Source organism: Photinus pyralis, unplaced genomic scaffold (genome assembly GCF_008802855.1).
Source record: "Photinus pyralis isolate 1611_PpyrPB1 unplaced genomic scaffold, Ppyr1.3 Ppyr1.4_LG9, whole genome shotgun sequence".
NCBI classification, from domain to species: domain Eukaryota; kingdom Metazoa; phylum Arthropoda; class Insecta; order Coleoptera; family Lampyridae; genus Photinus; species Photinus pyralis.
This window is the reverse complement of record NW_022170878.1, coordinates 10,310,005-10,330,088: the sequence shown is the minus strand read 5'-3', so window position 1 is coordinate 10,330,088 and position 20,084 is coordinate 10,310,005. Positions and strand designations below refer to the sequence as shown.

The window sequence follows — 20,084 nt, the reverse complement described above, 5'->3', positions numbered from 1 at the left end:
GAAATGGTGTTTGCCTAATAACGCAAATTTAAATGAACTCCATTTTCACATTCACATGGGGTAAATTATGCGAATTAGTGTTTTTGATAATCTTGCAGCATTGTGCAGAGAATAAATAAATCGGTCCCAGTTTACGTGAATTCGCAAATGTTTCTGGCTACTGACGTCACGGGGTCTAGTCTCCCGCGCGGGTAAGTTTTCTTGCTTCGCGTCGGCCCCTTGACTTTAAATATCAATACACATCTCGGAAGCTTGCCACACATCTCGGAAGCTTGCCGGAAAGCATACATAAACCTAAAACTAATATTTGGTCATCGACAGTTTCTTAATCGTAAAGTGAGGGCAATGCTGTGTGAAACATTAGTTCTTTCGCAGTTTAACTACTGTGACCAAATCTATGGTCCTTGTTTGAAAACCACAGAAATACATAAAATTCAAAAAATGCAGAACTCATGCCTTCGTCTGATTTTTGGAATAAGGAAGCATGAACACATCTCTCACAAGTTGAAAGAAATTGATTGGCTCAATATGTCGAAAAGGAGATTATTACATTCTGCATCCTTATTTCATAAAATCATCTCTACTAAGATGCCTACCTACCTGTATGAAAACATTAAATTCAGTTCTAGTAGTCGACATTACAAATTAATTACCCCTCCACTACATAAAACGCAAATGTTTAAGCGATCTTTTTCATACAACATAGCAAGTGTCTATAACAATATTCCCGCGTATATAAAAAGAAAAGAAAAAGGCGCATTTAAACGAAATTATTTTCATTTACTTCTACGTGAGCAAAACAATTGATTATTTTTCTTCCCCTTTTCCTTTTCTTTTTCTTTATTTAGAACCACGACTTATTTATTTATCTCTCTCTCCCTTTCAACATACATATTTTTAAGTTCATTCCACTAATTGTTTTATTTTCTTAGTTTAGGATGGGGTTAAGTGGTAGAGCAGTTCTAGGGTGTCTCACCATAGAACTGAACTTCGCCCCGTTAGATTACGGAACATTAATTTCATTTTTCATTTAATTTTAATTATTTAGTTTATTATCTATTTGAATGTTTTATTTTATATTTATTTCCTTCTGTACTCCAGTAATCTAATAAATGTCACTTATTATTATAAATGTCACTTATTATTATATTTTACATCTTAATTTTTTTATCCTTTTTTAGTAACAAAATCTCTCGATTTCAGTTAAAATTAAAAAAATGTCGAGCCTGCCTATTAACGGTTCCATAGATATGCCTGTGACCATTATTAATGGGACACCCTGTACATATTTGCCTATGTAGATTAACTGAGCAATTTGAACAGTAAAGTAGTTACTACTAAATTCAATGGTACTACCTACATATAATTATTTATCAATGAATTATTTATGTACCAACACCTAGTGAGGGTGTTTCTAATAAATATGTTTAGGAGGCACGATTTGCTTAATAAAAATTATAAATCCTGTTTCCAATTTATGGTGAGTTTGATGAGATGCTTCGGATAACACTACAACTATATAGTTGACGGTCCAGTTTTTGTTTTTCTTTTCATTGAAGAGATCATCTTTCAATGCCGGGGATAATCATGATATTGACTTAAGATTTCCGAGACATAGTTTCCTGGGATCACCTCCAGCCCGTTTATAATTTTTGCTAGTTTGGTATGTGGACCAGGTCCGCCGTTGCGTTCATTTTCCTTGGAGTGTAAATTATTTTCATGTTCGACGCTTGAATTCTGGGTGCCCACCGAATAATTCTCTCAGGTTTTCACAGAGAAAAGCCACTGCAAAGGTTGGTGGTCAGTCGCAATGGTTACATCCGCGCCCTCTAGGTACAATATAAACATTTCCACGGCCGACGCTACTGTAAGCGTCTCTCTTTCGATTCGACAGTAATTCAAGAGTCTCAACCGAACACGCGTACTTTTCACGACACGAACATCGTCTAAGTGTTGTTCAAATGTTTCCAAAACTGCGCCCAAGTGTACAAACGAGGCAAATTTTTACACCTACTATCAGGAGGGTAGCATTGCAGCTGATGGTAAATTTGTGCAAACTGACGGAAAAAATGTTTTTATTGCATAAAAATGTTACATCTCTAACATATAAATCAATATCACAAAAATATTCAAAGATCATCCCCATCTGTCACATCAGCCAACTCCTGCTTACGTTGCTCCAGCCTCAAGCATTTGGGACACTTCTTACGCCTCGCCGAACAACTTTTATGCAAAACAACCCCGCAAGCCTTACAAATGCTAGCATCGACATCGAACGGGTACAGAACCTCATCGTTCGAGCACACCTCGCAAATATGCCCCCTTCCTTTGCACACCTCGCATTTCGTTTTGATATGTTCACTGAAAGTGTGCGACAACGAATGAAGCTTAGAGGGCAGTTCGCCCGATTGAGTGTCGACCAGATCTTGCAGGCTGTACAGGTCCGGCGATTCGATGATGTGCGGCCTGTCCACGTTCTTCCATATAAAACGACTGCCCTCCGCGTCCCTACAAACCAGGAGATATTTCCGCATGCCGTTCAGCTCGTTTCGCAGCCGCCTGACCAACTTAAGCTCGTGCACGACGGAGAAAATCGAGGGATTTAGCTTTTCCAAATTGATCAGCGGAAGGTGGGCGCTTATGCGCAACAGCTGCAGGCTCGCCTGGCAGACGTACTGCGGTACGAAGTCCCAGTTGTGAACGACGCGCGCCGGTATGACCGCCGAGCTGCCCCAGTGGCAAGCCGAACAGTAGTAGAGGCCGGAGTAGTCGCACTTGCGCGCCTCCGACCACAGCGTGTCTGAAAGATAAGCGGGACGTAAGCGTTTTAGCGATCTGTTTTAAGGGCTAGCGAACGATTTACCTATGAAAAATAATCGAGAGAAACATACCAATCCTTTAGGAGCGGCTAGCAAGATAAAAGCGTTAGGTTAGGTAGGGATTTTGTTCGAGACTTTAAACCCAAGGTGCTTAAACGGTGTGTCTACTTACAATTTTAAAAAACCATAAAGGTATCAAAGGATCAAAATAGTATACCTACCTCAATGTGGAAATACCGAAAAAAGTTACTATGGTTGAGGGAAAATCAAGTACAACTAGTAATCAAAACACGCCCATTTGCCTTTCACAAAGTTGAAAATTAACCCGATTAGCTAATAATACAACTAATATAGGGAGAGATATTGAGTGTTTGCCAAAATGTCGTTATAAAGGGCGTACAAGCCTGGTCGAGGGCTGAACATTTTTTTTTAAAATATCCTATAGGACCATTTGATCAATCACGTCATATTTTTGACCGCCGATCTCAACAACCAATCAACAATTAGACACTCTATTGTCGCCACTGCCTCGTATAAAGTCACTGTAAAAGAACAGTGTGGTCATATGCTCCATGTCCGCCATGTTTTTTCCAAATTTATCATTGAGCTGATTGGTTTAAGCAAATTGGGTAAATTGATCAAGAAGAATCGCTGGAAAATATTTTCAAGTTCTAAAAATGACCAACAGAGAGCGTAACTGCCATCTTAAATTTTAAAATTGCATTGCGTTTTGACACGATGGCCCAAAATCCTAAAAAAATCAAAAGGAATGATATGACTTTTTCTTTATGAAAAAGTAGCCAAATAACATCCAAAGAGGCCAGTGAAAACCGTTTCTCAAACTCTCGTTCCTAACCTCAAATATTGGGACAATCTGTCAAACGGTTAAGAAGTTACAGCAGGTAAAAACAATTGAACGCCCTACGCCATTTTTGTTTTTGAAATAACTGAACTTTTGTTTTTACGAAAATGATAGATAAACTGGTTCTCTTTAAAAATGTGAAAAAAGAATGTTTCGTTTATTATGCGAAATTTAAAGAAAATGCAATTTTAAAATTTAAGATGGCAGTTACGCCCTCTGGTGGTCATTTTTAGAACTTAAAAATATTTTCTAGCGATTCTTCATAATCGATTTACCCAATAATTTTTTTACCCCTAACTCATACGACGAACGGTTCCCGAGATATGGCCGATGAACAGTCTTATTGAGTCACTCGATACTACTTCATACATTGGCGACAATAGGAGCCCAGCCGCCATGTTGCATCGAAAATTCAAATTAGAACTAAGCAACACACAATACACATATAACATGTGTTACCTACACTACAATACAATATTATACACGGTGTCCACTATGGGGATCTCACTTATCTTAAGAGATATAAAGTCGGTTAAATGGGGGCAAAGTTGCAAATTTCCGTGCTGAATAAGAATTTGAAAATAAATTTGAAATATCTTCAATAGTTTTGAAGATATCGCAAAAAAAGAAAATTTCTGATTTTCGTTTTTATTTTTTTTTATGATAAACTAATCGTAGTAGACATTTCTAATTTACATATATTCGGACACTTTTTAATGGAGATTTCAAATATGGCATCCTGTTTTTAATTACTTTCAAGATGACGGAGAAACACGTGACAACTTTAGTTTTTCTTATGGGCGCCATATTGAATTTTGACATTTTGGGATTACGTCTTATTTTCTCTTTACAACGATATATCACACATGATGGTTCAGTATCATATTTTCCTCAAAATACAATTTTTAATTTTTTGAGAAGAGCGCTTTGGAAAAACAAAACGTCAAAATGGCGCCCACAAGAAAAATTGAAGATGAAAATCAGAAATTTCCGTTTTTTTGCGATATCTTTAAAACTATTGAAGATATTTCAAATTTTTCAAATTCTTATTCAGCACGAAAATTGGAAACTTTCCCCCCATTTAACCAACTTTCTATCTCTTAAAATAAGCGAGATCCCCATAGTGGCACTTGAAAAATGGACACAGTGTAAGTATACATATACAGTGATATTTATGTAGAAGTAGACATAGGGATTTCCCATGTCTACTTCTAAACGAATATCACTGTATATTCGATGCAACATGGCCACGGATCTCTACAACCAATCAAAAATTACACAGTATTTCTACGAGGGCACTTTACTACTTCAAATACAGTGATTTTATACGAGACAGTGGCGACAAATGGGAGCTTACAGCTTAGCCCAGTCGCCATATTGCATAGAAAATTCATTGTAACGTAGGCAACACACAATACACGTATAACAGTAGATGTGCACAGTTAAGCATCCATAATTAAAACCTTGGGTTTAAAGTGCCCGATTTAACTAGTACACCATCTCACCTATAGGTAGCGCAACCTGGCACTCGGCACACTGAAACTTCTGTCTCGACAATCCAATTTCGGGACAGATGTCGGGCTCATAGCCGCCCCTTTCCGTTATCGTAACGTGAGCGCATTCGCGGACAATGAACGAAATGCACTTGTGATGGCAATTGTAGCCGCAATCCCGACACTGGTACCACGCCTGAACGACGCTCCTAAAACGAAAACATATCACCTAACCCGACACAAGCGGGCGGCTTTACCATATTGTGCCAGTGCAATGATCACAGTAATGGGATGACGTACTGAGAAGGGGCTGTAGGTGTAGGTGGTGGCCGCGGACTGTTCTCGTCGACGCTCCACTGCTCGAGTTTCTGGGGTGCCTGTCACCGAAAAAATTTACAGTAAATTCCCGTAATCACCTTCACTTACAGAGGATCGCTCAGGGCGTCCTGGCATTCCTGTAGCCGCAGACGGAGCTCGATTAGGTGTCGTACGAGCCATTTACGTTCGGAAGAGCACTGATCGCATTCGAGCACCAGCTCCTTGCACCGGTCGATGGCCGTCTGTAATTCCACCTCGCCCGCTTCCTAAAAACGAATTCGCTAATCGTCGAGAGGTCCTTATACGTGCACTAACCTTGTTCAGAGCGAGCTGCAGTTCTTCGGCGGCCAAACTCGACGGTAGCAAATGGTCGTCAAAATCGATGGAAAGGGCGCCCGAGGTGTTGGAGGAGGGCGAAGAAACAGAGGCTGCTCGTTCCGTGTTGGTCATTTTCAAAGTGGAAGAGGAAAACTTGTTTTAAAATTTTGTAAACAGCTACACCTAACCTCAAAATTGAAAGTGTCTCACAGACTGCCAACGGGTGTGAAGTGTCTAATGCAATATACAGAGTCAGTCGTATATTTCAAACGCATAAGTACACAGGATGGAACTCATCTTTGGTTTACAGGTATACACGGCCCTATGGCATTGGGTCGCAAGACACAGTAAACTGCGTAGGGAATAGAGCGCAATCCTTTCTTCTTGATACGCACTTAATTTAGTTAGCTGAACGCAAACGTTTCATGCTACCAACTTAACCAACTTGAAGAAATGAGATCACTAAGAATTTTGATGTACCACCAAATTAATTGTCAACAAATCTACAATTTTATTAAATAACCAGGATATTTCCTTTAGTTTAAATGTAACAATTCGGGATGCTTTTTATGTACATTAACGCGAGTAACAACAGCAACAACAACGGAAACCTGTCCGAAACGTCAGTGTTGTCACTCGCAAAGGCTGCAAGATGTTAGCTGTCAAAACAACATAAAATTCGGACACTCTCCTCAAAATTAAACAGTAAATTCACCCAGCTAGGAATGTGCTAATTTCCCCAAAATGAACTCTGACGATTTTGAGGACTCCGGCAACGAGACGAGTGGCGACGACGTCGATTTCGCAATCGAAGCCGAAGCAAGCTCGACCAGAGAGATTCCGACTATCGACGAGGACTATCCCTTCGAGGTATTCTCGACCGACGACATCGTTCAGTATATGATCGACAGCATTAAGGACGTCAACACGGTCGTGCAAATACCGTCGACGACGACACGTATCCTACTCAACTACTTCAACTGGGACAAGGAGAAGCTTATGGAGCGCTTCTACGACGGCAATCAGGATCAGCTCTTCCAGGAGGCGCACGTCATAAACCCGTTCAAGCGCGTCGTCGTCGCCAAGCCGAAGCTGCCGAGGAAAATTCTCGGTACCGAAGAGTGCGAGATCTGCTTTATGATATTGCCGCCGTCGCAAATGACCGGACTCGAGTGCGGCCATCGATTCTGCTATCAGTGCTGGAACGAGTACCTGTCGACGAAGATAGTGCAGGAGGGCGTCGGGCAGACGATCGCGTGCGCCGCGCACAACTGTCCGATACTCGTCGACGATCAGACGGCGATGAGGTTATTGAAAGATCCGAGGATACGCATTAAGTACCAGCATTTAATTACCAACAGTTTTGTAGAGTGCAATCGGCTGCTTCGATGGTGCCCGAGTCCGGATTGTAGTTACGCAATTAAGGTACGTCAGTCGATTGTCTAAGGGCAGTTTTTTTTTTATCGTAAAGTTTGGTTATTTCTATACAAACAGTGACTCACACAATCCAGGACATTGATAATTTATAGTTTATCCACTGAGAGTTAGTACATGGGGTAAAGTCTAGGGTGTGTATTGCTCTAAATAATTCTTATATTGGTTCAAAACCCTCTAATACAATTTACTGACGTCAGATGGCGTAACCACGTCTTAGGCTATATAGTATAATGGACTGCTATTATTCCTATTACAATACAAAATGCGTGGTCACAGATAGAGGGCACTATAGTCGTGGGTATATGAATCTCATTATGTGGAAATCGATTAACCTAAACCGAAGTTACATTCAATTCCTGTTTGCTTTCCCCCACCCCTCATATTTTATGAGCTAGCTAGAGCAATATTTGTTGCGTCAAAATTCATACAAGATTGCGATGCATGTATTTTTTAGCGCATTTTTTAAGAATTAAAAAAAAAGTGCTATTGTTTGCGTTTTGTCCGTCCGTCCGTCCATCCAGACCCACTTCAACTGTTTTCAATTACTTCTAGGGGAATGGTCCTAGAGTCCTGGAATTTTTTGCAGTAGGTAGCCTATACCTTGAAGGTGTGCCAGACGATTTTGCATATGCATGCCTTTAGTGGTACCACGGTAAACTTTAGGGGGTGGGGGCACATGTTCTACCCTTCATGGTATTCCAATGAAAGGTCTCATTGAAATAAATTGGTTTGTACAAACTATAACTTTCCCGTGCGACTCTTTTTCGAAATCAGTGCGCGACGGGGCCTGATGGGGGGGGGGTTAAAAATTGATTTTATCTCTCACTGTATTCTAATTAAAGGTCACAACGAAAGGAACCGTTTTCTACCAACTACTGCCCTTCTTTCTGTCCTCTTATCAAAATACTAGGCGGATGGGGGGGGAGGGGGGGGAGTGGAACTAGTTTTATCCTGCATGGTACTCTAATGAAAGGTCTCAACGAAAGGAATTAATTTCTACCAACCATAGCCCTCCTCCTCGACCTCGTATCGTTAAAAAAATGCGTTTTATCAGCACAAGAGTTGTGCACAATTTGTACTTGTTAATAAATGTTTGTTGGTTATATTTTAGGACAAAACTAATTTTTTTACTTCACCATGAATCGTACGCCCTCTAGCGGCAAACCTAGAAACGTAAAAGTAATTTCTAACGTTTTCTTTTGTATTGTTAACAAAATCTTCTTACCCAAGCGGTATAATTAATGGTTCCATAGAGATGGTATGTGACCTTTATTAAAAGGACACCCTGTACACATAAATAGTCCGTAATATGACCTTTCGGGAAGTACAGGAAGGCGAAAACCTTTTTCCATTTTTTATTCTGCGTCCGATAACAATAAAAAGTACAGGGTGTTGCATTTAAAACCAAAAACTGAGGGCCATTTTTTGCTAAACCGGAAGTCGAAAAAGAAGACATTACGATTATTAAATGCATCAATATTTGTTATATAAACTCACCTATGATTAAATAGATTGTTTCAAAATAACGCAGATTAGCCTCACCTCGCATACCTCCTATCAGTCAATGTTTCTTGGTTGGAACATACACTCGGTTTCGGCGGCTGCGCCGCCTCATCTCGCACACCCAGTAAACTACAATCCGCCTCTATCAGTCAATGTTTCCTTGGATGAGGCATACATTCGATTTCCGCGGCACCTCACGCACCCAGTGGATTACATACCGTCTATCAATGTTTTGTTCAATGGGACATATGCTCGATTTCGGCGGCTGCGCCGCCTCATCTCGCGCACCCAGTAAACTACATACCGCCTCTATCAGTCAATGTTTTCTTGGATAGGACATACGTTCGGTTCCGGCAGCTGCGCCGCCTCACCTCACGCACCCGGCACGCAATCAGTCAGTGCTTTCTTAGGGAGGAAAGCATTATATATCATTCGCATACAGGGTGACCAAATAAACACTCTCAAATTGGTTTCGCAGGTGTCCTACGTGGACGCGCGACCGGTGGCGTGCCGTTGCGGTCACGTGTTCTGCTTCGCCTGCGGCGAGAACTGGCACGATCCCGTCCGCTGCGGTCTGCTGCGTAAGTGGATCAAGAAGTGCGACGACGACTCGGAAACGTCGAATTGGATCGCGGCGAACACGAAGGAGTGCCCGAAGTGCAACGCGACGATCGAAAAGGACGGCGGCTGCAATCACATGGTGTGCAAGAACCAGAATTGCAAGGCGGACTTTTGCTGGGTGTGTTTGGGACCGTGGGAGCCGCACGGCAGTTCGTGGTACAATTGCAATCGTTACGACGAGGACGAGGCGAAAGCGGCGAGGGACGCGCAGGAGCGATCACGGGCGGCGCTGCAGCGGTACTTATTCTATTGCAACCGATACATGAATCACATGCAGTCCCTGAAGTTCGAGCACAAACTGTACGCGGCGGTCAAGGACCGAATGGAAGAGATGCAGCAGCACAACATGAGCTGGATCGAGGTGCAGTTCTTAAAAAAGGCAGTCGACATACTCTGCCAGTGCCGACAAACTTTGATGTACACTTACGTGTTCGCTTACTACCTACGTAAGAATAATCAGTCTGTGATATTTGAAGACAACCAAAAGGACCTGGAACGCGCCACCGAGCTCCTCAGCGAGTACCTAGAGAGGGACATCACGCAGGCGAATCTCGTCGACATTAAACAAAAGGTGCAAGATAAATACAGATATTGCGACGGTAGACGTAAGGCACTTCTGGCCCACGTGCACGAAGGTTACGAGAAGGACTGGTGGGAGTATACGGACTAACTTATTCAACCTCTAAGTTCGCGCCGAATCCCGATAGACCGCCCTTCGTTTAAAATCGATTTCTGAAACTTTCATTTTCTGCTAATATTCATTATTGAAATAAAACTATATTTGTTACTAATATTTAAAAATTATAATAAAGATGAGCGAGAAAATTAATCCCCCATGTGCTCCTGGTAGTACAAGTCCTTCAAGCGCAAAAAAGACACATTTTTTTAGTAAATGTATCAGGGACATAAAAATGGCAAGATAGTGTAAAAGGATTGGACGACTCGACGTGCTCTCCCGATACTCGCAAACTGATTGTATCAAAAATGTACAAACGCAAGGAGAGTTCTGCATCATTAGTCATATTAGGAGCATAGAAATGATAGATGGTGTAAGTATTCCTCTTGCACTCCTAATACAGATATTCAAAAGTTTAACCTTTCAAGGTTAGTCCAAACCTAGAACCATTCCTGCTCAACCAAAGGAATGGTATCACCTTCTGGTTAGCACTTTGGGGGGGACTAACCATTTTTAAACGCGTCCGGGTTGATTTTATTCATCAACCACCTCATTTTATGTGGATCGCCAGTTCAAAATAACAATGAAAGGGAGTAGCGATTGTGAAGCCCCTGCTTTCATGCCCATCAAATACGCCGAGGATTTAAAAAAACTAAGAGATCTCAAAGGATAACAATGTGGTGATCTTTTTAATTAAGTCTGTGTAAAGTTCAAAGGTTGCTCGCCGTTCAAAGTCAAAAGGTTGGTCGCCGTTCAAAGTCCACTAGTTGCTCGCCGTTCAAAGGTTGCTCACCGTTCAAAGTCCAAAGATTGGTGTAAAGGTCAAGGGTTGCTCGCCTCAAAAAGTTTACATCTCTATAGCGTTTGTTTCCAAATGTTTTAAATATGCATTTTTTCCCTCATTACGATGCTTAGAATAAACGTGCTTGTCGAAGATATTCAGACCATCGTCTTTTTTGAACCGTTTCTAGAATCGCAACGGAAGCAGGTATTAAACATTTTCAGTTTTTCTTAAAATCGCTCTTATCTACCATTATCCGCTTCATTGCTTATAATAACTTCAACTCCATTTTTCATTAACGAACGTACAAAACGCCGACTGAGTGAGCCATGTAGGCAGATGCGTTTTGTATTTTAATAATGTCATTGAACTGACCCTCAATTTAGAAAACGATCATTTGCATTAAACAAATCTGAATTCACCTTTCAACTTTGATCTTGTAGTGTACTTATAACCCCCAGGTTCTACGCTAACTTCACACTACAAGAACACGGAAATAAAATAAACCCGGCAACGTTTAAAAGTGGCCATTCGAATGACTATTCCCTCTAAAACTAAACAAGATCGTACGCCCTCTAGCGGCAAACTTAGAAACGTGAAAGTAATTTCTAACGATTTCTTTTGTATTGTTAACAAAATCTTTTTCCCCAAGCGGTATAATTAATGGTTCCATAGAGATGGTATGTGACCTTTATTAAAAGGACACCCTGTACACATAAATAGTCCGTAATATGACCTTTCGGGAAGTACAGGAAGGCGAAAACCTTTTTTCATTTTTTATTCTGCGTTCGATAACAATAAAAAGTACAGGGTCTTGCATTTAAAACCAAAAACTGAGGGCAATTTTTTGCTAAACCGGAAGTCGAAAAAAGAAGACATTACGATTATTAAATGCATCAATATTTGTTACATAAACTCACCTATAATTAAATAAATTGTTTCAAAATAACGCAGATTAGCCTCCTATCAGTCAATGTTTCTTGTTTGGAACATACGGTCGGTTTCGGCGGCTGCGCCGCCTCATCTCGCACACCCAGTAAACTACAATCCGCCTCTATCAGTCAATGTTTCCTCGGATGGGGCATACATTCGGTTTCCGCGGCACCTCACGCACCCAGTGGATTACATACCGTCTATCAATGTTTTGTTCAATGGGACATATGCTCGATTTCGGCGGCTGCGCCGCCTCATCTCGCGCACCCAGTAAACTACATACCGCCTCTATCAGTCAATGTTTTCTTGGATAGGACATACGTTCGGTTCCGGCAGCTGCGCCGAGTGAGCTATGTAGGCAGATGCGTTTTGTATTTTAATAATGTCATTGAACTGACCCTCAATTTAAAAAACGACCATTTGAATTAAACAAATCTGAATTCACCTTTCAACTTTGATCTTGTAGTGTACTTAACCCCCCAGGTTCTACGCTAACTTCACACTACAAGAACACGGAAATAAAATAAACCCGGCAACGTTTAAAAAAAATGGCCACCCGAATGACTATTCCCTCCAAAACTAAACAAGATCCCGCTTAAATTTAAAAAGTGGCACGTGATAAAACATCTAAGGCAGGGCCCCCTTACGTTAGTTATAGATAACGCTTTGACCTGAAGCACAGTAGGGAAGGAACGTTAAATAAAACACTGAAATTGTGAACAGTTTGTTTAATAATGATCGTAATTATTAAGGTTGTGAAAGTACGGAAATTTAGTTGATGTACATTAATATAAACAAAGCAAGCAAAGTGTCGTACTCTCGCAAAAGTCACTGCCAAGGGTAAAAAGAGTACGACGTAAGAAAAACCTTGCAGTTTGATTAAAACAGTCCAAAAGTTAATTAACAAAATATTTTGTAAAAGTTTAAGCAGTAGTTACCAAAGATAGTAAATGCATATACACAAAGTTGGTTACACTCAAAGTTAAAGCAAGTTTTTGGGGACAATGGGTCAGGTAGGAGCAGGTACCAAGATTCTGAGAAAGGGTTAAAAGTACAGGATGTGACTCATCTTTGGTGCAATAAAGTCCTTTTGTTGAAAGCAAGATGGAGAACTACATGGCCTTGTAGGCAAATTTGACTAAAAACAAAATATGTGGAAATTATTGAATCGCCACTCATTTAACGCACATAGATTCTAAACTGAAGAGCTTTGATTAGCGTAATCTCGCTCCTGCAAGATGGGTAGTCCGCCCCTGGTTTCGGGGTTTCGAACCTACAATTGGATGTCGAAGACAGTGCACGGAATTAGGTGCTCTAACACATAATTATAGACTACAGTTTCTTTTTCCACCTCCCGTGACTGCTTCATTCACGGAGAAAATTGTTAGTAACAAACAACAAGTCAGTACATACATTAAACGAATTAGCAACTTCCACATATTAAAATAAAAAGATCAAAACTTATATGAATGTAACTTCAGGGACAAGACCAAGTAATCAACATCAATAAACATAAATTAAGCAAACATTACACCAAAAATGTAAACAATTACAAACAATAGCATAACGGTATCACACATATGATTCTGCATTGCGGTTAAATCAAGTAAACTTCAAAAACAGAGACTCAAACACACAACAAATATAAAATGCGGCATACAAAACACAAATAACGAAATGCAAAAATTTCTACCTACATTAAATAACACAAAATAACAACAATCATTTATGGAGCGATGCGTTGACGACCGCCATTCAAGACAAGATGCCAAACGAAACCCGGTTCGTGCTTTCTAGGTGGCGCAGGCAGCTTTTCCCCACCTAGAAATTGCATGGTTGCCAACTCTCACAAATGTATGTATCGTCGTAAGTTGTATATGCAGAGTGGAACCTTCAAATCTACTTGTTAAAGCCGCTTGACATGGAGCATAAAAATTGCAATTGCATGCAAGGTTGCAAGAAAAATTGCGAAAGCATGCGCAGTTTAAAAGCCAGCTGATCCAATTGCTGCAAGCGACTTGCATGACAATTTTTATAGGACCGGTGCTATTTTTCTTGATGAATCGTGCATTCTAGGATAAATCTATTGTTTTTGTGTCACGCAACCCTAGTTAAAATCACAGCGGCGGCAACTATGATGCTGAGAGACGCACTCCATTACTTGTTTTTATTACTCCTTATTTAATTCTTGTAAAATTTTTCACGTTTCTGCAGCAACTCCAAAATTTAATTTTCAAAATTTGGAGGTTAACTACTTTGTTGACAAATCCATCTGTTTCTTCTGTTGGCAGACAATGTGGCATTGAAATAGAATTGCACGCATGTCAAATACCATGCAAATGCTTTATTGCATGGCAAGGATTTGACCTTGCCATTCTTTCTGCAGTTCTTGCGTCGTAGTAATTGCTCCATGTCAAGCGGCCTTAATTTAACCTCCAGCTGCGAAACAGACGGTGAGCGACTTTTAACCAGTACTGTTATTTCCTTTTTAATCAACCCGAAAGGAGGGGCCAGAAATGTTTGGACTTTGAACGGTGAGCAACCTTTGGACTTTGAACGGCGAGCAACCTTTGAACTTTACACTGACTTCATTTCAAAAATCACCTCATCGTTAACCTTTGAGACGTTTTATTTAGTTTTGAAAGTCCTCGTTAGGAGAAGAGCGAGATAACTTTGACGGCAGCCAAATTTCGCCCTATGGAATTTTCCATAGGGTTGAGTTAGGATAGCCTTATTATCCCTATATGGCTATCGCTTGCTTTGGTGACGAGTGCTCACTATCCATTGCATAATTAATACTATTCAATATGCGCACGAGTGTGGGGGCTTTATAGTCGCTACTCCCCTTCACTAATTAAGGCGATAAAAAATGAGGCCACTGGTCTTTGAAAACTAATACCCTTTGGTTTCATCTTGACCTACTTTCCAAGGTCACAGTCACGTGGCTTGTGACCTTTGAACTTCACCTTGTCCTACTTTCAACTAGTAGGTTTTTAAGAAACCTTTAGGTGACTAGTGTATTAACCCCCAGGTTAAGACCTGAAGTACAGCAGAGAAAGGACACAATAATAAAACAATTAAATGGCATAATAGTACAATTCGCATTTTGAATGTGGCTGCATTATCATCGTTATTTAAATAGTCTAAAAAGAAAGATGGAGAATTATATGACCTTGATGGTCAAATCAAACGACAAAATATCACAACTGATATATCGCACATAGATTCTAAACCGTAGAGTTTTTGTTAGCACAACCTCGCCCCCGGAGTAGGTAACTCGCTCCTCGTTCAAGGTATTCGAATACCTAGGGCATAGCTGTAATTTAACACCATCTCGATATATTTAATACTAAATTATTCTTCAAAATCTTTAATTTCTTTATGACCTACAACAAAGTGACGAGGAGACTCGCACTTATAGCAAAAATTTCAAATCGTGGAGTTGCCCATGGCAGTATATCGGGACCACTTCTGTTCTTCTTCCACATGCGGATTTGTTAATTGAACAATATTTGTTATTATAAAAATATCAATTAGCGACAAAGGATTTCTAGAGTTTTTTAAACAAAAGGGGAAGCTTAGGTCGCCACAGTGGGACTGCTCTCCTGTTGATGACGAATCTTCATGTGCTTAAGAAGGTGATGCGAATACATGAAACGTTCCGGGCATGCGGTGCACGGATAGGGCCTCTCGCCGGAGTGCACCCGCATGTGTCTCACCAGACAGCTCGACTGGGTAAAGCGCTTGCCGCAGATCTTGCACGAGTACGGCTTCACGCCCTCGTGTATTCGCATGTGCAGCTTCAGCGAACCGCGTTCGGTAAACCGTTTCGTGCACACCGAGCAGGAGAAGGGTTTCTCGCCCGTGTGCGTTTTGAGGTGATTTTTCAAGATGGTGGAGGTGTTGAAGCGCTTCTCGCAAGTCGGGCAGCCGTACTTGCCTTTGCCCGCCTTGTGCTTGCCGAGGTGGTGCTTTCTGAGGGTGGTAAAGGAGGTGAAGGTGACGCTGCAAATTTCGCACATGAATGCTCTCTCGCCTGTATGCACCGGTAAATGAGCTTGTAAACCGCCGCTCTGCGTGAAGCTCTTGTCGCATACGGTGCACTTGTATGGCTTTTCTCCTGTGTGAATTCGTTTGTGAATGGTCAGGGCGCTGGGAAATCGAAATGTCCGACCGCACGTCTTGCACACGCACGGTTTAACGCCCGTATGTATTCGCGTGTGGAGCTTTAACAGCCACGGCAACGCAAACCTCTTGTTGCATATGTCGCAAACGTTGGGTGTTGCGTCACCCACTTCTCCCGTGTGTTTGCGATTGTGTGCGATGAAGTAAGCGCGTCGCGAGAAGCACTTATCGCACTCAGCGCAGTAGTACCTCAGCCTTTTAGCTTTCACTTTGACCTCCTCCGTCTCCACCGGAATCGCGGGCACGTCCACCGTCACGATTTCCAAATTGTCACCGTCCTCAATTTTAATCTCGCTTTTAACGATCACCTCCGTACGAAGCTGTTTATCGGATTTGATGATTTGCTGTCGCAGATCCAAGGCGGTCATGAGTTTCTCGTTGCAAGCGCCGCAAATCGTCGAAGGAAGCCCATCGCCTTGAGATACCTGCAAGTGATTTTAAGACGAGCTCTCGGTCGAAAGCCACACTCACCTCGACTACGGCAAATTCGGATAAAAGGGCCGAAAGGCTTCTATTGTTAACTCGTTCTTCGAAGATATTTCTTAATTCTACGCTGTTATCTAAACAAATTCGACAAATATTTATCAGGGACATGTTTACTGCACTTAACGACGAATCACCCTGTATATACATATTCCTGTGGAAAGTAACTTTGATGCCTTGCAACTTAAAGCTGTACTCAATGTTTAATTCCGCCAAACGTATAACTACAGTAGGCGGCGTTACGGAATGTGTATTGATGGATCTTTCAAAGAAGGGGCCTGGTATATGGCTCTCACCCCCTCCCAATATCATGAAAGATGAAGGTGTGACGCTGACGGTCCACCTACGATCACGTAGAGAGAGATGAGAATAACGTCGCACCGGGGGGTCTGGGTATGGAGTACACCCCGTGAAGGAAGGGTGCTCTCAGATTCAGGGGGAGAATTTCACCGAGGGATCTGTGGAGTACCACTGCAGTGTCATTATTTCTAAAGAAAAATCATCGCATTTGTCTTTCGGCGGAGGGGGGGGGGGTATTCGATGTCTCCCCAATAAAATGATGAGTATCAAGCGCTCTTAGCACCGGTGGGTCTGGGGGGTATGGAATGCAACCCAGGAAAAAGAAAAAGGGTTCTCAAATGGAGGGGGGGGGGGGAATTCACCGAGATGGCTATGGAGTACCATTACGGTGTACTTTTCCTTATCCCATCCCTATGCCGCTTTTCTTTCTTTTTTTCCAAGGACAAGTCATCTCACCTTTTCCTTGGGGGGGGGGGGATCTTTTCCTAGGGAGTATTTGAGGAGAGAAATTCAAGTGTCGTAGTACCGGCGAAGTGGGGGTTATGGAACACAAAAAAAATGTCATCACACTTGTTTTTTTCCTGGGGGGTATTCCATAGACCCCCTCGTTGCATTTTCCATCAACACATTTAGACCCTTAATTACTCAGCATTTTGGAGGGAGAACATTTTCCTAGGACGTATTCGACGACTTTCCAAGAAAAATGATCACGACAGTACGAAAAGTGCCCTAGCACAGGAAAAGAAGGAAAGGGTTCTCAAATAAAGGGGGAGGAATTCATCGGGGGTCTGCAAGGTACCATAGAAGTGTCCTTTTATGGAGGATACACAATTCTACCCCACGCTTGTATGAGATTTTCCTCTCATTATTTCTAAAGAAAAATCATCGCACCTGTATTTCCGGATAGGAGGGGTATCACCCACCAGAAATGCCCCCCAGAACACCGGTGCTGTGTTTTCCACTGACACATTTACACCCTTCTCTACCAACCACCGAATGATCTTTTCCTGGAGTCTTACGATGTCAATTCAAAACAAGTACAAATTGTGCACATTGTGCAGATAAAGCGCATTTTTTTAACCGAAATAGCTTTTGTTTTGACATCACCAATGGATATATTCCTTGCAGACGTCTCAATCGCCCTTTGTGAGTACCCTCTTCCGACAGTCCGTTCTTGAGGTATAAGGGAATATACCCGATCACGATAAGAGGTCGAGAAGGAGGGCTATCGTTTGTAGAAATTAATTCCTTTCATTGAGACCTTTCATTAGAGTACCATGAAGGATAAAACTAGTTCCACTCCCCCCTGCTTTGATAAGAGGACAGAGGACAGAAAGAAGGGCAGTAGTTGGTAGAAAACGGTTCCTTTCGTTGAGATCTTTAATTAGAATACAATGAGAGATAAAATTCATTTTTTAACCCCCCCCCCCAGATCGCTGAATATCGAAAAAAGGTCGCACGGGAATAGTTTGTACAAACCGAGAGTTATTTCGATGAGACCTTTCTTAAAACACAATGAAAGGGTATGAACTGCCCCCCGCCCCCATTTTCAAAGTTTAACTTGGCACCACTAAAGCAATGCGTATGCAAAATCTGAGGCCAAAATTGGTTGTCGTAATGTAAAAGTTTTACTTCTCAAAACAGTATCTCGGAAATAATTCGAGGGGGGGGGGGGGCCTTTTAGACAGCGAAATTTGATGGCCGTCTGGCACACCTTCAAGGTGTAGGCTACCTACTGCAAAAAATTCCAGGACTGTAGGACCATTCTCCTAGTCCTAGAAGTAGTTCAAAACTGTAGAAGTGGGTCCGGACGGACAAAACGCAAACAATAGCACATTTTTTTTAATTCTTAAAAAATGCGCTAAAAATGATCATTAGATTACCAAGCGTTGCAGCACCGGGGACCTGAATAACTCCTAGGGAAAAAAGGAAGGAGGTTCTCAAATAAAGATAGAGAAATTCACTGAGGGGTCTGTAGGGTATCATTAAAGTGTCCTTTTCTGCAGGATACTCAATTCTACCCCACCCCTCTATGACCTTTTCCTCTCAAGAAAAACCATTGCGCCTGTCTTTCCATACTCCCAGACCCCCCAGTGCTTTATTTCCCACGAACACATTTACACCCTTCAATACCAACCACCGAATTATCTTTTCCTAGCGAATATTCGATGTCGCTCCAAAAAAGAAATGATCATGAGAGTACCAAGGGCGGCAGTACCGAGGGATACCTTAAAATAATCCCAGGAAAAAAAGGTTATGGTTCTCAAATAGGGGCGGAGAAATCCACCGAGAGATCTATGGGGTACCTTGGGAGTGTACTTTTCTGGAAAATATTTAATTTTACCCCACCCCTATGGCGCTTTTGCTCTCATTGCTTGTAGAGAAAAGCCATCGCATCTTTTTTTTTCCCGAGGGTAGGGGGCAGACCCTCGGTGGTCCATTTTCACACCCTTCACTGTACATTATTTTGGAGTGAGAACCACTGAATTATCTTTTCCTAGGGAGTAATCGATGTCTCTCCAAAAAAACCGCGGGAGGGGGGGGGGAAAATCCGCCGAGAGGTCTGTGGGGTACCATCGAGGTCATCGCACCTCTTTTCTTCCTGAGGGGTATGACCCCCTCCCCCCCAGACCCACCGGTACTGCATTTTCCACCGACATTCTTCAGCTACCTAACATTTTAGAGGGAAAACTCCCGAACTATCTTTTTTAGGGAGTATGGCTCTTCAAGAAAAAAAATCATGAGAGTACTAAGCGCCGTTACAACGGAGGATCTGGGGGGTACCTCCCAGGAAACAAAATAAGGGGGTTCTCAAATAGAGGGAGATCATTTCAGCGAGGGATCTACGGAGGTACCATCGAAGCGTCCTTTTCTGGAGGACATTTATTATTATTTTTAAAGAAATTGTTTTTTCTGGGGGGTTTATACCCCCCGATGCTTCGAATCATTGAATTATCTTTTTTCTAGGAAGTATTCGTTATTTCTCCCGAAGAAAGTATCACGCCAGAAGACCTCCTTTACGTCTTCCTTTGAAAATTTGATATGAGAAATCACTCTGTATATCTACTCGACGGAAAGTAACTTTGATTTCTTTTAAACCCAAAAGGATGTTTTCAGGTCAAACGGTATACTCAATCTTTACTTCCGCCAAACGTCAAACTAGAAAATTGAAAGTGTAAATATTGCAGTGGCGTAACACTCGCGACTTGTCCACTGCCAAATAGTTCAACAACTCAAAAGTTGTTAAAACACGAACTTTTGTATGCGAAAATGCTCAAATTACGAATGCGTAATGCACAGATCGAAAAATCAGAACGGAAACTTCGAATTAGGCCCCAGTCCGTGATCGGGTTAA

The 20,084-nt window shown here is 41.8% G+C and overlaps 3 protein-coding genes across 3 annotated transcripts; 1 reads left to right on the top strand and 2 right to left on the bottom strand.

The window, feature by feature from the left end:
- Positions 1–2,058: 2,058 nt before the first annotated feature.
- On the bottom strand, positions 2,059–6,175 carry LOC116180456 (differentially expressed in FDCP 8 homolog). The gene is made up of 5 exons (XM_031500442.1): positions 5,808–6,175; positions 5,601–5,758; positions 5,432–5,551; positions 5,187–5,383; positions 2,059–2,800 (listed from the first exon to the last, which is right to left on the bottom strand). The coding sequence occupies exons 1-5, from the start codon at positions 5,940–5,942 to the stop codon at positions 2,130–2,132; spliced, it is 1,281 nt and encodes a 426-aa protein (XP_031356302.1). The 5' UTR covers positions 5,943–6,175; the 3' UTR covers positions 2,059–2,129.
- Positions 6,176–6,261: 86 nt separating this feature from the next.
- LOC116180455 (potential E3 ubiquitin-protein ligase ariadne-1-like) lies at positions 6,262–10,200 on the top strand. The gene is made up of 2 exons (XM_031500441.1): positions 6,262–7,235; positions 9,229–10,200. Exons 1-2 carry the CDS (start codon positions 6,555–6,557, stop codon positions 10,039–10,041), a joined length of 1,494 nt encoding a protein of 497 aa, XP_031356301.1. The 5' UTR covers positions 6,262–6,554; the 3' UTR covers positions 10,042–10,200.
- A 4,915-nt stretch (positions 10,201–15,115) lies between these two features.
- On the bottom strand, positions 15,116–16,600 carry LOC116181364 (gastrula zinc finger protein XlCGF52.1-like). Its single transcript, XM_031501707.1, has 2 exons — positions 16,418–16,600; positions 15,116–16,371 (listed from the first exon to the last, which is right to left on the bottom strand). The coding sequence occupies exons 1-2, from the start codon at positions 16,577–16,579 to the stop codon at positions 15,340–15,342; spliced, it is 1,194 nt and encodes a 397-aa protein (XP_031357567.1). The 5' UTR covers positions 16,580–16,600; the 3' UTR covers positions 15,116–15,339.
- Between the last annotated feature and the right edge of the window lie 3,484 nt (positions 16,601–20,084).

Coding starts and splice junctions, on each gene's coding strand:
- LOC116180456 (XM_031500442.1), bottom strand. CDS start 5,942: ATGACCAACACGGAACGAGCAGCCTCTGTTTCTTCGCCCTCCTCCAAC. Junction 5,759..5,807: donor TGCAGCTCGCTCTGAACAAG/GTTAGTGCACGT, acceptor ATTCGTTTTTAG/GAAGCGGGCGAGGTGGAATT. Junction 2,801..5,186: donor CCAGGTTGCGCTACCTATAG/GTGAGATGGTGT, acceptor CTTATCTTTCAG/ACACGCTGTGGTCGGAGGCG.
- LOC116180455 (XM_031500441.1), top strand. CDS start 6,555: ATGAACTCTGACGATTTTGAGGACTCCGGCAACGAGACGAGTGGCGAC. Junction 7,236..9,228: donor ATTGTAGTTACGCAATTAAG/GTACGTCAGTCG, acceptor TTGGTTTCGCAG/GTGTCCTACGTGGACGCGCG.
- LOC116181364 (XM_031501707.1), bottom strand. CDS start 16,579: ATGTATATACAGGGTGATTCGTCGTTAAGTGCAGTAAACATGTCCCTG. Junction 16,372..16,417: donor CCGAATTTGCCGTAGTCGAG/GTGAGTGTGGCT, acceptor AATCACTTGCAG/GTATCTCAAGGCGATGGGCT.